The sequence below is a fragment of the Sciurus carolinensis genome, chromosome 11 (genome assembly GCF_902686445.1).
Source record: "Sciurus carolinensis chromosome 11, mSciCar1.2, whole genome shotgun sequence".
Classification (NCBI taxonomy): Eukaryota; Metazoa; Chordata; class Mammalia; order Rodentia; family Sciuridae; genus Sciurus; species Sciurus carolinensis.
In genome coordinates this window covers 125,233,461-125,251,462 of record NC_062223.1, presented here as the reverse complement: position 1 = coordinate 125,251,462, position 18,002 = coordinate 125,233,461, and the positions used below count along the sequence as shown (strand labels likewise).

The window sequence follows — 18,002 nt, the reverse complement described above, 5'->3', positions numbered from 1 at the left end:
CTTCTCTGTGTTCTTTTCTGCTATTGTCTCCTGGATCTCTTGACTCGTCTCCTCTCCTTTGGCCCTTTTGGGCTCACATAGTGGTCTTGGATGACCTTTCAACTCAGCTCTCCATTGCAGAGCTCTAAATTTCTGCGAGAGGACTCATTTTAGCTCAGTTCATCCTTTTCAACCAAGCTGCACAAATGACAAGAGCTGGAGATTTCTTTGATTCCTTTAAGGGCTTGAGAAACTGGAGCATCAACTCATAGAGGATGGAAGAGACTAGCAGTGGAAGGAGGCAGGAATGTCTCTAGATGTCTCAGTCCAGAACTCTTCAAGTTCCAAAGTGAATTCTTGATCACAAGGTGCCTTCTTCCATGTAGGCTGTGGTTAGATGACCATAGTTTTGGTTTTAAAGTATCAACAGTATGTCCCTCCCCTGTTGCCCCAGACCCCTTTCATTTCTACATACTCTACAAAGTATCTATTTCTCCAAACTCATTCTCCATGGAGGAAAGGAACTATTGATAAGCTCTTTCATGCCTTTCTCTCCTCCAAAGAAGCCCAATCTGAGGCTCAGAAATCCTATACTGGTGAAATGACAAAGTGTTTTCTCTAATACTTGTCCTCCAACTCAAGTCAAATGGGACAAACTGAGTCTAAATGACCTTTTAGCTCAACTATCCTCAGCTCATTGCCACATGAATTCACAGCAGCAACAGATGATAACACATATCAGGTCTCATTTAGTGTGCTTTAATTGATAATGGATTGACCCCCAGCTTGATCCTTCTTTTTTCAGCAGGGCCTTAAACCAACACACTCTAAGCACTCTCTGTAGATTCTTCTCCATGAGGTACAGAAAGGCAACTCACTCACCCCTTCATTCAGGAAAAACAATAGTTATGAAGTTACTATGATATGACAAGCATGCTGCCAGGTACTGGGACTACAACAGTGATTGAGACAGGGTCCTTGCTTTCAAGGCGTTTAGAGTCCGGCGGGAAAGACAAATATTAAATAATCACAATGGTGATAAATACATCTATTCTAGAACCAGGATTCAATGGCACATGTAACATAGTAGTCCAAGAGAGCTGGAAGAAAAGCAGGGGATGGGAGTTAGAGGAGTTCTGCCACACACTCCCCCAACTCGGCCCACTCCAGAATTCCAGCTTTCTACCAGGTGTACACCTCACTGCGTCCGTATTCTCAGCTTGGCCACCTCCTTGATAGAAGTTACAGATCAACCTTCAGCTTTCAACTATCCCTTGCTGGTCCCTTTACTCTGCCCCTTTCTGTGTAAATTCTCCTTAGTTACCCATTTGAGTTTTCAATCTGCTTCCTGCCAAAATCATGACTGAAATAGGTCTGTATGAAAAGACTATTCACACTAGTGAGTGGAGATAAGGAAATTTAAAAAACAAAAAACAAACAAACAAAACTGGAGCATCCAGGTTTTTATTTAAATATTTTTTAAGTTGTCAATGAATCTTTTTATTTTATTTAATTATGTATGGTGCTGAGTATCAAACCCAGTGCCTCACACATGCCAGGCAAGCGCTCTACCACCCAGCCACACTCCAGTCCCAGCATCCAATGTAAATCTTTATTATTCCTAGGCAGAAGGGTTAAGTAAAAGAAAAATATGTTACTACAGGCTGGTTGAATACACCACTGTGTCAAAAAAGAACAGAAAAAGTATAAACAGTCCTCTCTTTCTCTTTGTTCTTCCCTTTCTCCCCTCCAATCTTCCATTGGTTGAACTCAGTCTGAAGAAAATCCCAACCAGTACTCAAGTAATGAAATCAACAGAGATGAGCCTTCCAGGGTTCAGATCAGACAAGAAAGGTTGATTTATAGAACCAAACAGAAAATAAGCAGCCCAACACACTTGACTGTCCAGAACACTTAAAAGAGACAGTTTTAAAATTTTTATTACAAAGAATATATGTATTTTTGGTAATACTTTTTCTCTTTTAAGATAGGGCAGATAGCCCCAACACTGTATCCTACATATAGAAAATACTCACTAGGCTTCACTAGTGGAAATTGTCATGGGTTATTAAGGGTCAACCTGCCTGAGCAGGCCACACCAGGACCTCTGAGCACAACCAACCCATTATGAGGAATCATGGGTCGTTCCTGAGGTTCTAGAATTCCCAGAGGCTCTGATTCAGTATTGGGAGCTCCTGCTCACAGTTTCTTTGCAGCTCTTAGGTGCCCCACACTAGAGGCCCTCTTTTTCTAAATCCAGATGAACGAGTTAATCTTACTAATGAGTTTTCATCTGCTTGGATCTGTCAGAGGTGAGTCTTCTTTGTTCTCTGGTATGTAAGGGGCCTCCTTTAAGGCATTTCTGCTCTTGAAGAAGGAAGACCAGTCTCTTAGTTACCCAAATCAGAATTAAGAGTAACTAAACAAGACTAGCTCTGAGAGCTCCTGAACCAGCTGATTTCTCCTTAGTTATGGCTTTACAGTCAGAGGGCCCTATTGGCCTGGCATGTTCCTGTTTGTATTTTTCTTTTAGCCATTCAACATTTGTACCTGATGTTCTGTGAGACAGGAGGACAGGACTTGAGTTCAGCAGAAGTTCAGTGAAGGTCTGTTCCCATCAATCGAGTGTAAAGGATACTTGTATACTTAATGTGCCAAGGAAAGTTACAAAGAGATAGGGGGTGATGTGCCCAGAAAGCCATCTCAAAACACTCAGGGCTTTGGTCAGAGACCTTACAAGTCTCTCCTTCATGGCTATGTTCATCAATCCAGTTTCTGTATTTCCTCTTTCAGAATTCCCCATTTATGGAAGGCTGCCTCCTACAAGAGAAGAGGGCTATGAGCTCTGAGCTCATATTGGTGAAATGACAATGTCTTCTCCAATACTGGCTTTCAGAGATTTTGTTTTTTTGCCTTGTTAGACTTTCAAAAAGTTGACTCAGAAACAAAGATACACAGCCACTTGATGGTGGTTATCTGTTAGTCATGTAGTGAACTAATAAACTATAAACTCTAAGAATGATTAAAAAATTAGTGTACTTTTCCAAACCTGTTTTCTATACCAGAAGCATATCTCACTTAAACATTTTATTAAGTATTAAAGAATCAGTTGGGCAGATACTTAGGTAACAAATTTTTCAAATAAAAACCTACCAAAAGCCTTATCAGATAAATCAAATCTTACCTTTGTTTTTTAAATATATAGATCTTGCAGGATTCTCACAGAGTGAGACAACCCTAGGCCTTAAAATAACCTCAGCCTAAAGATCCTGTACTCAGCTTTTAGGCAGAATTAATAGCCCAGCTGTTGTAGTCTACTTGCCCTCCTCTAGGCTGCTCGATCTAATCAAAGAGTAATAATCAAATGGTCTGTTTGATGCTTCCAATCAAATAAGCTGAAAGTTGTAGTTAAGAAATATTTTGTCTGGCAGTTATTAATGAGACAGGTCAAAATTAGAAGAGATTTAGTCAGAAGACAATGAGCATCTAAGAGTTTTGTGACTCCCAGTATGCAAAAAAGAGAAAACTGAGTACTGGCAATGGACAAGACACTTCGCAATTTATCTTAGTGAATACCTGACTAGGTGAATACCTGAAAAGTTTACCTTGTCCAAATGTTTAAATTGTCCACCCTTAATTTAGGCTGGAATTATCAGCTACTGAAAACTATTTGCCTTTTCCCTCCCTATTGCATCTCCATTCTTCTTTCATCCATACAGGAATTGAAAGGAGAGTTGGGGTGGACTTCAGATGACATGAGTGACAGAACATTGATTTTCAGATGCTGGTTTTGTCAGGGAGGTACTTTCATTTCCCTTCAGGTGCTTTTGATGTGTGGATGAGTGAATCCCCCTGCGGAGTTCTTAATATACCTTAAAATTCTTTCCTTTAATCCCAGAGGTGGCCTCTGTGTTTTCATTAAACTCCTTCATCTTCCCCGGTCTCTTGGGGTAGTTAGTTGACTTTCCCCCAACATCTGCACTATCTTCAAGTACCTGATTTAGACCCACAGGAAACTTAGGAGTCTCCATTTGTCTCACTCCATGGAAAAGTAACCTCTACCTCACTCTCACCTTCACCTTTCTCTTCTGTTTTTTCTCCATCCCAGGAGCATTAGATCAGTCTGATGAGCCTCTGGGCTCAATGGATCATCAAGCTCCAGTTCAGCAACTTTCAAGTGAATACTTTTCACTTGCAAACCCTTCAGATGTTGAGGCTTTATATGAGACTTCTTCAAGTGAGAATGTTTTAAGTGAGCATGGTTCCAGCGAGCATAGTTCAAGCGAACATTCTGAGAGTGAGCACACTTCTGGTGAACATGCTGAGGGTGAGCATTCAAGTGAACATGTAAGTGAGCATGCTTCAGGTGAACAGCCTTCAGGTGAAAAGTCATCAGGTGAACATGCTTCAGGTGAACAGCCTTCAGGTGAACATGCTTCAAGTGAACAGCCTTCAGGTGAACATGCTTCAAGTGAACAGCCTTCAGGTGAACACGCTTCAAGCGAACAGCCTTCAGGAGAACAACCTGCAGGAGAACAATCTGCAGGAGAACAATCTGCAGGAGAACAGCCTTCAGGTGAACATAGTTCAGGTGAACAGGCTTCAAGTGAACGTATTTCCAGTGAACAGTCTTCAGGTGAGCGCACTTCAAGTGAAGTAGCTTCAGGTGAATCGTCTTCGGGTGAAGCAGTTTCAGGTGAATCGTCTTCAGGTGAAGCATCTTCAGTTGAAAAGTCTTCAATTGACCAGTCTGCAGTTGAACAGCTCTCAAGTACATCATTTGCAAGCACACCTTCGGGTAAGCCAAAGTGACTTCAGGTGGGAAGTGGGGAACACATCAGGAAAACCCAATTTTAGGGAAGGAGTATAAAAGAAACAACCATTAACAATTCACAAACAGCTCTCCCAGAGGTTTTCTAGGTCTCTGCATAATAATACCAAAAGGCTGTTCAAGGTTTTATGGGACACTGAAAGCCAAACAATTTGAAAGACCCTCTTTTAAGAACAATTACACAAATACAAAATGCCAGATGCCCCTACAATTCCACTCTCCATAGATATTCTAAATATGAATGCTCGATCGCTCCCCTAGAAGCAGTTCATGGAAATGCAAAGTTCTGAAACTAACAGAATATGACACAAGCATTCACTTTTGTCTGTTAGAGACAAAAATTAGTTCCAGACTGCAATTCTGTGACTACTTAAAAGGGGCTGAGCAAGGAAGGAAAATAAGACCCAAAGTTTGATTCCTCAAGTTACTAACAGACATAAATACTTCGCATTCCACACCATTGCATAAGTATTATTATTTTAAACTTTCAGATGGGAGAAGCAAGGCAAAAATAATATGTCAGACGTCAGTTACATGGCTAGAAAGGGGCAATGGTTGGATTCAAATTTAGGTCTATCTACGACTCAGGAGAATCCCAAGTTTCAGGCTAGCTGGGACAACTTAGGGAGATACTATCTCAAAATAAAATAAAAAGGGCTGGTGATAATTAGTTCAGTGGTGGAGGGTGTTCAATCCCCAGTACTGCAAACACACACACACACACGCCCTAGTTTTGTTTAAAGCACACTTTTTTTTTTTTTTGGGGGGGGGGCTTTTTCCACTTTATGCTTCCTGAACTAGGAGATTAGCGGTAGAGATAGTGAAAGAGAACATGGAAAAATTTCAGTGACCTTTAACAAGGTCAATATGAGGGGCTGGGGTTTGTAGCTCAGTGGTACAGGGTTTGCCTAGCACATGTGAGGCACTGGGTTTGATCCTCAGCACCATATAAAAATAAATAAATAAAGGTATCATGTCCATCTACAACTTAAAAAATATTTTAAAATAAATTTAAAAAAGAAAAACAGGGTCAATTTGAAAAATGGAGGATAATGCACTCTTTACAGGGTTTGTATCATTACTCTAAAATAGCTTATTAATGAGTCAAATTTGAATCCAAGTGTTTGTGCTTTGTGAGAGTATGATAAGGAGTAGAAAAGACAAGCACACTCTTATCAGATAAGACATGACAGAAAGGCATCTAATTAAAAATGTCCAGGAAGCCAATGAAGATTGGACTAGAGTAAAAGTTAGTGTTAGATAAATTTGGGATTCATCAGCAATGAAGTTCATAGAGGAAGTAATACAAATGAAGGAATTTCCTCTAGAACAGAAAATATGTTCTATCAAACACAGGGCCTTCAGATCCCAACAAGAACTAATAAATGAATTTTGTATCCAGGTTACTTATCACTCACCAGATGTGTGACTCTTACACACCTGATGCATCTGGGAATTTCATCAAGCTTATCTTAAAATTTCAGGTACGTTAAGTTGCTACACATGCGCCTATATGACTGAGCAAGGAAAATGCCTTCGTGGTGAGGGAGTCTGCACCACTCAGAATTCTCAGCAATGCATGCTAAAGAAGATATATGAAGGTATGTAGGGACCTCTAGAGGGAGTCTGCCAGAAAACACATAAACCAACTTAAATACTAATAGGGGGCAGTTGGAAGGGCAGTGGTCTAGGAGAGGGATCAGGAACTTGGGAGATTCAGAAGAAATTCATGCTTTAAAGGAATTAAGAGTAGAATCCCAAGTACTGATGGAGAGGTAGAGACCCTTCCACTAGGTCTTAGAGTTCTTAAAGGGAGGCAGGGAGATTGGCTATCTCTTTCTATTAAGGAAATGTTGAGTGTTGACCCTTGGACCACTGAGACAGGGATTGCAAACTCAGACTCTGTCTGTTTTGTTCATGACTTATATTCCTTGGACCTAGCACAATGTCCAACACATGGAAGGTATTTAGAAAATACTATGTGAATAAACTTAATAAACATTTGTCTACAAATTTATGTTCACAGGTTGCCAAAACTAAGTATATCCCCCATCTCTCTACCCTTATGCTCACCACTCATTCCCAAACTCAGGGATCTTGGATACTTCCATCCCATGAATGATTATTTCCTTACTCTGTGATTTGTTTGGTCTCTCATTAGAAATACCATTTTGCCCACATTTCTACAATGTGTGCATTCATCCATCACCACCTGAGAAACATTAATGAAACATACCATGGGTCATTACAGAAAAATGAATCAAATACAGACTATGAATAAATAGACTATGGTCTAATGAAAGAAACAGAAAAGAATATTACAAAGGAAAAAATTGGTAAATGTCTTAAGGCAGACAAAGCACTGGGTTGCTCACAGGGGAAAGAGATTAGAGGTGCAGACAAGTTAGGGAGGAAGTAGTTTTCAGAAAAAGCTGTGGGGGGATATGTAAGATATGAGCCAGTAGTTCTGAGTATTTGTTACATATTAGAATCACCTGAGCAGCTTTTAAAAATTCTAATGCTCAGGCTGTATTGATTAAATCATAATCTCTGGTGATATAATTCATTCATCAATATTTTTTAAAGCTCCTTGGTGATTCCAACCTGTAGGCAGGACTGAAGAGACCTCTGCTGATTTAGTCATATGACAATAACTGCTGAAGGATATGCCAGAGACAGGAAATGATGGAAGGAAAAGTCAGACTACTGCAGGATGTAAATAGGACTAATAGCAGAGAGTCTTTGGGGATGGCAAATAAGAGAGAAGAAGAAAATAAATTTGGAAAGTTTGGTTGGCTGGAGCCAAATCATCCAAGACCTCTGATGTCAGTTTCTGAATTTAGAAATTTTGAGTGAGGAATGGCTTGATAAGGTTAATATTGTTTCCCTTTATTTATTCCCCCCACCACATATCAAACTCTGTGAGATACACTTTAAAATATGCTCTTTCATTTAATTCTCATGAAATAGGATTTTTTCTGTTAACAGAAAAGGAACCAAAATTTAGAAAGGTAAAATAGCTTTCTCTTAGCTCTTGACATCAAAGACCTTGCTGTAATTAATCTTAGTATTCTCCGGTGTCTAGCATAGGTCCTTATACATAATAAGGGTCCCTTAAATGTTTTTTTACTTTCTTTAGTTAATTTTTTATTTGTTCTAATTTTTTGTACATGACAGTAGAATGCATTTATACATTTTGGTAGATCATATATAAATGGAGTGTAATCTCTCATTTTTCTGATTATATGTATTGTAGGATCACATCAGTCATGCAGTCATACATGTACATGGGGTAATAATGTCTGTTTCACTTTACTATCATTCCTACCCCCATACCACTTCCCCCCCCTTCACTCCCCTCTACCTAATATAAGGTAACACTATTCTTCCCTATTCCCCACCCCCTTATTGTGAATTAACATCCTCATATCAGAGAAAACATTCAGCCTTTGGTTTTTTTTGGGTTTGGCTTATTTCACTTAGCATGATATTCTCTAACTCCATCCATTTACCAACAAATGCCACAATTTCATTTTTCTTTAAAGCTGAGGAATATTCCACTGTGTATATACACATTTTTTAATCCATTCATCTGTTGAAGGGCATCTAGGTTGATTCCATAGCTTAGTTATTGTGAATTGAGCTGCTATAAACATTGATGTGTCACTGTGGTATGCTGATTTTAAGTCCTTTGGGTATAAATTGAGGAATGGTATACTTGGGTCAAATGGTGGTTCCAGTCCAAGTTTTCTGAGGAATCTCCATACTGCTTTCCATAATGGTTGCAGCATTTTGCATTCCCACCAGCAATGTATAAGTGTACTTTTTTCCCTATATCCTCACCAACAATTCTTGATAATTTCCTTAAATGTTTGATGAATAGAAATAAAGTGAAAAGAACAACATATACTACAAAGCAGAAGTGACAGACCTTCAGAACCAATTGGATAGAAAGGGCAAAGGAGGAATCAGAGATGACAGAGGTTTTGAGGTGTATGGAACAGAAAACATATAAGGGAAAGTTCAGGAAGTAAGTATGTGTGGGAAGGAAGGTAATGAATTTTATTTTGGGCAGAGTAAATTTTAAATGTCCTTAGCATATCTCTATGGAGATAATCCTAAATTGGGAATGAGAATTGGACTTGGGAGAGCAAAGTGAATAGATCTAGAGGAGTCAGACACAGCTGTAAGGAAGACCTTGTCCGAAAAGAGTGTCAAGAGATTGTAGTCAACAACCAGAAGAACAATCAACCAAAGAAAAGCAGATTTACCAAATTACCACAACCTTAGTGTCTTAAAAAACAGATATTTATTTTCTTAACAGTTCTGGAGACTAGAAGTTCAAAACCAAGGTGTCAGTAGAGTCATGTTGTATATCATAAAAAGAAATGAAGGACTGATACATGTTAGGACATGGAAGAACCTTGAAAAATCTATGCTAAGTGAAAAAAGTCAGAAAGCATGTAAGGTCATATATTGCATGATTCCATATGCATTGAAGTGTCCAGAATAAGCAAATACATAGAGACAGAAAGTGAAGTCATGGTTGCCAAGGGGCAGGAATGAGGGAAAAGCAGGAAGTGTCTGCTAATGGGAATGGAATGTCTAAAAATATTCTTAAATTAGTGATGATGTTTGAACTCTTGAGAATATACTAAAAAACACTACATTATACACTTTAAAAGGATGCTTTTAGAATGCATGCCTCATATGTACAAGGCCCTGGGTTCTATCCCCAGCACCACAATAAATAAATAAATAAATAAAAATAAAAATAAAAAAATAGAAGGATGACTATGGTACATGAGTTATATACCTCAATAAAACTGTTATAAAAAGATACTTTTAAAAAAAAGTAACTCATCTCCTTACTTAGTTACTTTTTGTGTTGCTCTAACAGCGCCTGAACTATATAGCCTTAGCAAATTTCTAGTACATATTAAAATATTATTAACTACAGTCATCATATTGTATATTAGCTCTCTAGACTCATTCATTAACATAACTGCAACTTTTCACACTTTGATCTATAATCTCCCCTTTTCTACCTCAAGTTCCAACACTCCCACTCCCTGCTCCTGGTAACCACTTTTCAACTCTTGGTGTCTCTGTATTCAACATTTTTTATTGCAAAAACAAATGAAATCATGCGGTTCAAAACAAGAGAGAAGTCAATAGCACTATGTACATGCAGAGGGGTCAAGTTCTGAGAAAAGGCTGCAGAATTTGAGAACTTGGCCACAACCTCCATATCCTGCATGGGAACATTGGGGACCACGAATAAAGGTATGAATAAAGGAAGGTTTCTGCTAACTCTAGTCTGTCTTTACTCCTTTCAGGTGGAAACCTCCAATTCATGGTTCAGGGGTGTGAGAACATGTGCCCATCTATGAACCTCTTCTCCCATGGAACGAGGATGCAAATTATATGCTGTCGGAATCAATCTTTCTGCAACAAGATCTAGAAGCCTGTGCCCCTGCTTTTTGCTCTGACTCAGTCAGCAAAAAGCCTTCACCACCCCACTTGGCTCAATTTATATTATATTGCTATAGCATCAACAACTTATCACATCTGCCTCTGCCTGAGCATCAGACAGGATGCTCAAATATCTTTCCTATTCATACCATTACCCATTCTTCTCTATCCTCTGTCTTCTCCCTTACTCTCTCAATATTCCAAATTTTCTTTTTTCAATAAATCCCTCATGGTAGAGAACATGGGATCCAGCAGACTTCTTTTCCCATCAGTTCAGTTGCAGGGTCAGTCTGAACTTCCTTCTACTCCCACTAATGTAGATGATTTTTTAACCATTCCATACATATGAAAGTGAAGGGGTCTCACAGGGCAGAGACGAGAAGGAAGAATGCAAATTATTCATCTTTTATGGGACTTAAAGAATACTGTAGGCACTTTTCTCTGTGACCCCCTCATCTTTCCTGCCCTTATCCCCCCATTCTACTTGTAGTACATAGAACTCAACTTTTTTTTGGCTCTTGAGAATTTTGAGTTTTCAACAGTCCACTTTTAAGAATAAAATATTCCTTTCTGTTTGCTGTATAAATATGCAGCAGTTCATAACGCTTAAATCAGTCTCTCAACACAATATTACTAGATCATCTACTCAGTATAGAGGGGCAGGTGGAATACTAAACAGTCCCTCATTTCAAGGTGTTTTCACATACATGGTCTCATCCAATCCTCAGGAAAGAGCACAGAAGGGTAGACAGGAAAAATAGCATAATCTTATTTTATGAATAAGGAAATATGATATAGATATGTTTTATTTATTTATATCCATATTGTTCCAAATTGAACAAGGTCACAGAACTAGAGAGGGCCAGGGCTGGATTCCAAAACCAAATCTGCATGACCTCAATCTGAGTTGTTTCCTCAGAATATTAGCCAAGAATGGCTCAAGACCACAATCAATCCTCTCCTCCTACATAAACTCATCCCCTTTCAGTCACTGTTTCCACATACCTCAGTTTAAAGGCTCCTGAGATAGTTGGAATGGTCTTAATGTATTTTACAAAGCAAAAGCCTTCAACTTTATGATAAAGTCCAATTTATCTTTTTTTTTTTTTTCCTTTTAATGACTAGGGCTTTTGGTCTCCTGCCTAAGAACTCTCAGAACAGTACACCAAGAAACAGTCAATTTTACTGTATATAAAATTTAAAGTTCACATATATATATATACATATATATATATATATATAAAATTACACATTATAGTCCTTTCCTTCAAAAAATATGGTAACATGTTTTTCATTGGTGGTAACTGTAGGCTGGAAGAAAACAAAACTTCACATTTCTGAATGAAAGTTATCTTAAACACATACTCCTACCTATAGATGAAATGGGACTCAAGAAGAAAGGCCAAAAACCTGAAATTAAAAACCCAAACGAATTCTCAACTTGAGATATGATTTACATGGGGACAAGAAGAGAAGCGAAAGCCTGTCAACAGTGTTGAGACTATAGCCTTTTTTGAGGGGAGGGAATAAATATCTACTAACTATAAGTGTTAAAGGAAAAATATAAGTTCAAATGTGTTGTTAAAATTTAAGGATAGGGGAGCTCTGCCTTTCATTTATGGTGACCTAACCCTCCACAGATAACAATTATACACATTGGACAAAAAAAAAAAACTGAAAAGTCACCCCTACACAGAAAGGAAAAAAGCATTTGATGAGGTTTTGTGGGTTGTGCCTGAGGAGCTTCTCAATCCATACATTACAGGACAGTGCAAAGACATAATCTAAACTGATATGAGGTTTCAGAGAACACAGGTTGGGGCTGGCAGAAATCCTGGAAAGAAAAGAACAACTGGGGAAATAAACACTCAAATTTTAAGATTAAACTCTAACCAAATTCTTGGCTGACAATAATAGTATCTAAAAGCTGAGCAGAGATTTTGGCTGCTGTTCACATCAACGGTTACACAGTTCAGAGTTCAAGTTCCCACATTAACAATCCAGAGAACAAAAGTCAGTAACATACAGGGCCCAGAATCTCTACAATTCATCATCCACTATGTCTAGTATGTAATAAAGGCCAGCCTCAGCAACTTAGAGAGTCCTGTCTCAAAACATAAAATGGGCTAGGGATGTAGCTCAGTGGTAGAATGCCCCTAAGTTCAATACCCAATACTGGGGGAAAAAATTTAGAAGTGAAAAGTACTATAACAACAAAAATAAAAATAAAAATCACTAAATGGCTTTAACATCCTGTAGAAGGTCACACAGAAGTCAGCAAACTGAAGACACATCAATAGTAAGTATCCAATCTGAAGAACAGAGAAAAAAAGATTCAAAGATTAAAGAAAAGGAAGAAAGCCTCAATGACTTATGAAACAATATCAAACACTATGATATAAAAGTGGAGTCCCAGGGCTGGGGAGATAGCTCAGTTGGTAGAGTGCTTGCCTTACACACACAAGGCTCTGGGTTCAATCCCCAGCAGGGCAAAAGAAAAAAAAAGGCGGGAGAGGGAACCAACCCCAGAAGAATAGGAGGGAGATAATGAGACAGGACATGTTAAAGGACAGGCTTAAGGGACATGTTCCCATGAGGGGTGAAAATAAATTTCTAGATCTAAAAAAACAAAATCATTTAGGCACGTAATGGTCAAACTACTGAAATTCAAAGATAGAAAGTCAAAATTGGTCCAAATAATATAAACATTGTACATAGGGTGACACTGGTACAAATTATATTTTTACTAGTTTTTGTTCCTTCCTCTTCTTAGCACAGAGCAGCTGGAAGGAGCAAGCCCAATTGTTAATTGTTTCCCTCAAACTAGGGGGAGCAGGGCAGACTTTATTTGTGACATTCTAACTTTTCACTTAACTCAGAGCTCATACTTTGAAAAGCAGAATAGCTTGTCTCTCAGGTTGGGAAAAACCATGAGAAGCAAGAGGCACCACTCTTTAAAACTACAGAGAGATGGCAGACCAGCAGATAACTGGGAAAGAGGTTTTGGAAGAGGGATGCAATAGAATCTCTAACCCCCAAACAGAAGCTGGCATGAAACTAAGAAATTAAGATATATAAAGCAGTTGTATATAGAGGGAAACAGAAAAGATACACAAAGTCCCAAGCAAGATGAATGCCAAGAAGAAACCAGAGCAGAGAGCAACCCTTTATACCAGCCTGACCCCAAGGCTCAAAGTAGGCCCTAATATTAGTGAAAGTCTTTTTCCACACAAAGCCAGTTTAGGAGAGGTGAGATTTTTTTTCAAATGCCAAATTTCCAACAAAAATATCACAATTCAAACAAAGAAGGAAAAAAAAAAACAGCACATGCAAAGGAAGAAAATAAAGTGACAGAAATAATTCCTTGGAAAATAAACTGGAAGGACTACACAAAGCCTTTAAAATGAGTGTCTCAAAAATGCTCAAAGAGCTAAAGCATAACAAAAAACAAAGAATAATCAGGAAAACAAGGTATGAACAAAATGAGAATATCAACAAAGAAAAATTATAAAAAGGTACTAAATTTTAGAGATAAACATAAAAACTAAATTGAAAAATTCACTACAGTAGGCTTGAATTCACTATAGCAGGCTTGAATAGGCAAAAAAAAAAAAAAAAAAAAAAAAAAATCCAGTACTGGGAAAAATGCCCAGTAGACAAGTACTTTATGACTACAACCACATCCCAAAATCTGCAAATCTGAAAGCCAGTCATTTAAAATTACTGAGTCTAAAGAACAAAAACTAATAAATACATGAAGAAAAGTGAAGAGGGGTACCATCAAGCAACCAATATTACAGGAATCCCATGAGAAAAGAGAAAGAGACAGAATGTTTCCTCTAATATTTGAATGCTAATTCACAATGGTGGGTGGGGGAGAATAGAGGTATTTTGTTCTAGACAGAGGGGAGTGAAGGGAAGGGAGCGGGTATAGGGTAGGAATGAGAGTAGAATGAATTTGACATTATTATCCTATGTGCATACATGAGTATATGACCTGTGTAACTCTAAATCAGAAAATGAGAAGTTATACTCCATTTATGTATGATGTGTCAGAACTCATTCAACTGTCATGTATAACTAATTAGAACAAATTTTAAAAAATAGAAAAGAGAACGGGACAAAGATCATTTGAAAAAATAATGGCTGACATCTTCCCAAATTTGAGAAGAAACATGAATCAACCAATACAAGGAGCTCAATGAACTCCAAGTAGGATAGACCTAAAGAGACCCACACTGAGAAAAAACAAAGATGAAAAAGAGAAGTTTGAAAGCATTAAGAGACGAGTAATACAAGGTATTGTCAATAAAATTATCACTTTCTCAATAGAAACTTTACAGGTCAAAAGACAGTAAGGGGATAAATTTATTTCTGAAAGAAAAAAAAGTCAACAAAAATTCCATATTCTGCAAACTGTTCCTCCAAATGAGAGAGAAGTTAACACATTCGCAGATAAATCAAAGCTACATTAGTTGATTGTAACTGGACCTGCTATGCCAGAAATGCGAGCAAGAGTCCTTCAAATTTAAATGAAAGGATGATAAACAGTACACAAAACCATATGAAAATATAAAGCTCTCTGATAAAGAAAAATAAATATAAAAAGTAGTATTGGGCTAGGGATGTAGCTCAGTGGGACAGCATTTCTCTAGCATATATGAGGCCCTAGGTTCCATCACCAGCACAACAAAAACAACAGCAAATTATTAAAAAGCCAGGCACAGTAGTGTTTTCCTGTTGCCCCAGCTACTTGGAGGTGGAGGTGGGAGATCACTTGAGTCCAGAAGTTTGAGATCACCCTGAGCAACATAGTGAGACCCTATCTCAAAAAAGAAAAAAAAAATCAGTATTATTGTAATTTTGGTTTGTTATTCCACTTTATTTTGTACAGAATTTTAAAGAAAAATACATTAAAATAGTCATAAATCTATGATAGCTGGTATGATGTCTAAAGATATAATTTAAGATACTCATAAAATTAAATAGGGAGGATAAGTACAGTTGTAAAGAAGTACAATTTCTCTATGTCAAAGTTAAGTTGATATTAATTTTAAATAGATTGTTATAACTGTAAGATGGTAAGTATAAAAATTGGTATATTGGGCTGGGGACGTGGCTCAGTGGTTAAGCACCCCTGGATTCAATACCCAGTAACAAAACAAAAAAAAAGTAAAATAAAAATTGGTACAGCTACTGTGGCAAACAATATGGCAATTCCCACAAAAACTAAAAATGGAATAGATCTAGCAATTCCACTTCTGTGTATATACAGAAGAATTAAAAAGACCTGAAACCAGGTGCAGTGAGGCACACCTGTCATCTCAGCTACTTGGGAAGCTGAAACAGGAAGATCGCATGTTTGGGGCAAATCTTGGCAACTTGGAAAGATCCTGTCTCAAAATAAAAAATAAAAAAAGCTAGGGATTATATCTCAGTGGTAGAGCACCCTGGGTTCAATCCTATTACTAAAAACAAAACAAAAAACAAAAGTACAGGAACAAAGGATATGAAGAAATACTTCACCAAAGATACAGATTGCAAATGAGCACATGAAAAGATATCTGACATCATTAGCCACTAGGGAAATGCAAATTAAAATCACAATGAGATATTATTATGCACCTACCAGAGTGGCTGCTGGGGAAGATATGAAGAAACTGGATTACTCAATATATGGATGGTGGAAATACAGAATGGTACAGACACTCTGAGAGAATTTGGCAGCTTCTTCAAAAACTAAATATGGGATTGGGAAAAAAAAAAGTAAATATGCAACTACCACATAACCCAGAAGTTATCTGAAAAACGAAAGACTATTTTCAAACAAAAACCTGTAAATGTTTGTGGCAGCTTTATCTTTTTTTTTTTTTTTCCCCCCTGTGGTGCTGAGGATTGAGCCCAGGGCCTATGTACATGCAAGGCAAGCAGATTTTTAATAGACAAAAAATATAACTAATCAAGATGTCCTTTAATAGGTGAATGGTTAAACTGTAATATACCAGTGCCATCCACTACTACACAGAAATAAAAAGGAATGAACTTGATACATGCTGACAACCCAGATGAATCTCCAGAGAATTATATGAAAAAAGCCAGTCCCAAAAGGTTACAATACTGATTGTTTTTGTAACTGCTACACTAAACTCATGTACTAAAACCTAATCTCCATGTGATGGTACTGGACAGGGAGTTTATTAGGTCAGAGGTAGGTCAGAGGTCAGAACTCTCCTGAATGTAATTAATGCCCTTATAAAATAAGCTGCAGAGCACTGCTTTGCCTTTCCACCACTTGAGAATAGTGAGAAGGTGCCATTTGTGAGGAATAGGCCTTCCCTAGACAATAAATCTGCCAGCACCTTCATCTTGGGTTTCTGAGTCTCCAGAGTTGAGAAATTGTTGTTGATAAGGTGCTCGGTTTATGATGTTTCTGTTATAGCTGTCTGAACAGACTAATATCATTCTATAAGGACAACCTTATGGAAACACATTAGGGTTGCCAGAAAGTTGGAGGAAGCAAGTGTGACTATAAAAGGACATGAGGGATCCTTGTAGTGAGTGATGAAAAGGTTCTAATGTTCTATCTCATTTGTTTCTTTCCTTTTTTAAAAATTTTATTGGTTCTTTTTAGTTGTATATGACAGTAGAATTATTTTTGATATAATTATACAAGCATGGAATATATCTTATTCTAATTAGGACTACATCCTTACGGATGGACATGGTGGGTGAGATTCACTATGGTGCATTCATATATGTACATAGGAAAATTATTTTAGATTAATTCCACTGTCATTCCTTTTCCTATCCCTCCTCTAGTCCCTTCCTTCCCCTTTGTCTAATCTACTGAATATCTACTTTTCCCCTCTCACCCTTATTGTGGGTTAGTATCCACATATCAGTGAAAACATATGACCTTTGGCTTTTTGGGACTGGCTTATTTAATTTAGCATGATAATCTCCAGATCCATTCATTTAAATGGCAAATGTCATAAAGTCATTTTCTTTATGTCTGAGTAATACTCCATTGTGTATATATACCACATTTTCTTTATCCATTCATCTGTTGAAGGTTGGTTCCATAGCTTGGTTGGTTCCATGGCTATTGGGAATTGAGTTGCTATAAACACTGATGTGGCTATGTCACTGTAGTATGCTGATTTTAAATCCTTTGAATATTTACTGAGGAGTGGTGTATCAATGTCTATATCCTGGTATACAGTTTTATAAGATGATACCACTGGGTAAGAGTTACACAAGATCTCTCTGTATTAATTCTTCCAATTATGTAAATCTAGAAGTTTCTCAAAAATATGTATATACACATATTTAAACACTCATAAAATAGTCAATAGTAATATATAAATTGGAAAAGTGTAAGAACATTTGTTCAGAAAGAGGTCAAGAAATTGGCTTCAGATGCGAACAAGTATATATACAGTAATTACTAGGATAACTCTCAAAAAAAAAAAAAAAAAGAAAGAGAAGCAAATACAGTTCCAAACTAGAAGAGGAAGAATAACTTTTTAAGCCAACCCAGACCAAAAAAAAAAAAAGAACAAGAAACCAAAGTAACATGATTACTTTCAAATAACTACTGGTAGAAATAAATTTATTAGTAAGTACACTGATTATAAACAGTGTTCCAGGTAAAAGTTAAAGTTTCTCGGACTGAATTAAAATATAATAATTTAAAGAGGTACATTTTACCATGATG

At 37.4% G+C, this 18,002-nt stretch overlaps 1 protein-coding gene across 3 annotated transcripts; it reads left to right on the top strand.

Moving 5' to 3' along the window:
• Positions 1 to 2,239: 2,239 nt before the first annotated feature.
• On the top strand, positions 2,240 to 10,274 carry Acrv1 (acrosomal vesicle protein 1). Of its 3 annotated transcripts, XM_047519185.1 has the most exons (5): positions 2,240 to 2,291; positions 4,088 to 4,156; positions 4,346 to 4,615; positions 6,295 to 6,411; positions 10,150 to 10,274. In XM_047519185.1, exons 1-5 carry the CDS (start codon positions 2,240 to 2,242, stop codon positions 10,272 to 10,274), a joined length of 633 nt encoding a protein of 210 aa, XP_047375141.1. The 3 variants fall into 3 exon arrangements, with proteins under 3 accessions (XP_047375141.1, XP_047375140.1, XP_047375139.1); XM_047519184.1 differs by having other exon boundaries at positions 4,088 to 4,570; XM_047519183.1 differs by having other exon boundaries at positions 4,088 to 4,615.
• Positions 10,275 to 18,002: the final 7,728 nt, after the last annotated feature.

Bases quoted from the DNA above. Each gene is read 5' to 3' on its own strand.
- Acrv1 (XM_047519183.1), top strand. From the start codon at position 2,240: ATGAACGAGTTAATCTTACTAATGAGTTTTCATCTGCTTGGATCTGTC. The intron at 4,616-6,294 runs GTGAGCGCACTT...TTAAAATTTCAG, and splicing joins TTCCAGTGAACAGTCTTCAG to GTACGTTAAGTTGCTACACA. The intron at 6,412-10,149 runs GTATGTAGGGAC...TACTCCTTTCAG, and splicing joins GCTAAAGAAGATATATGAAG to GTGGAAACCTCCAATTCATG.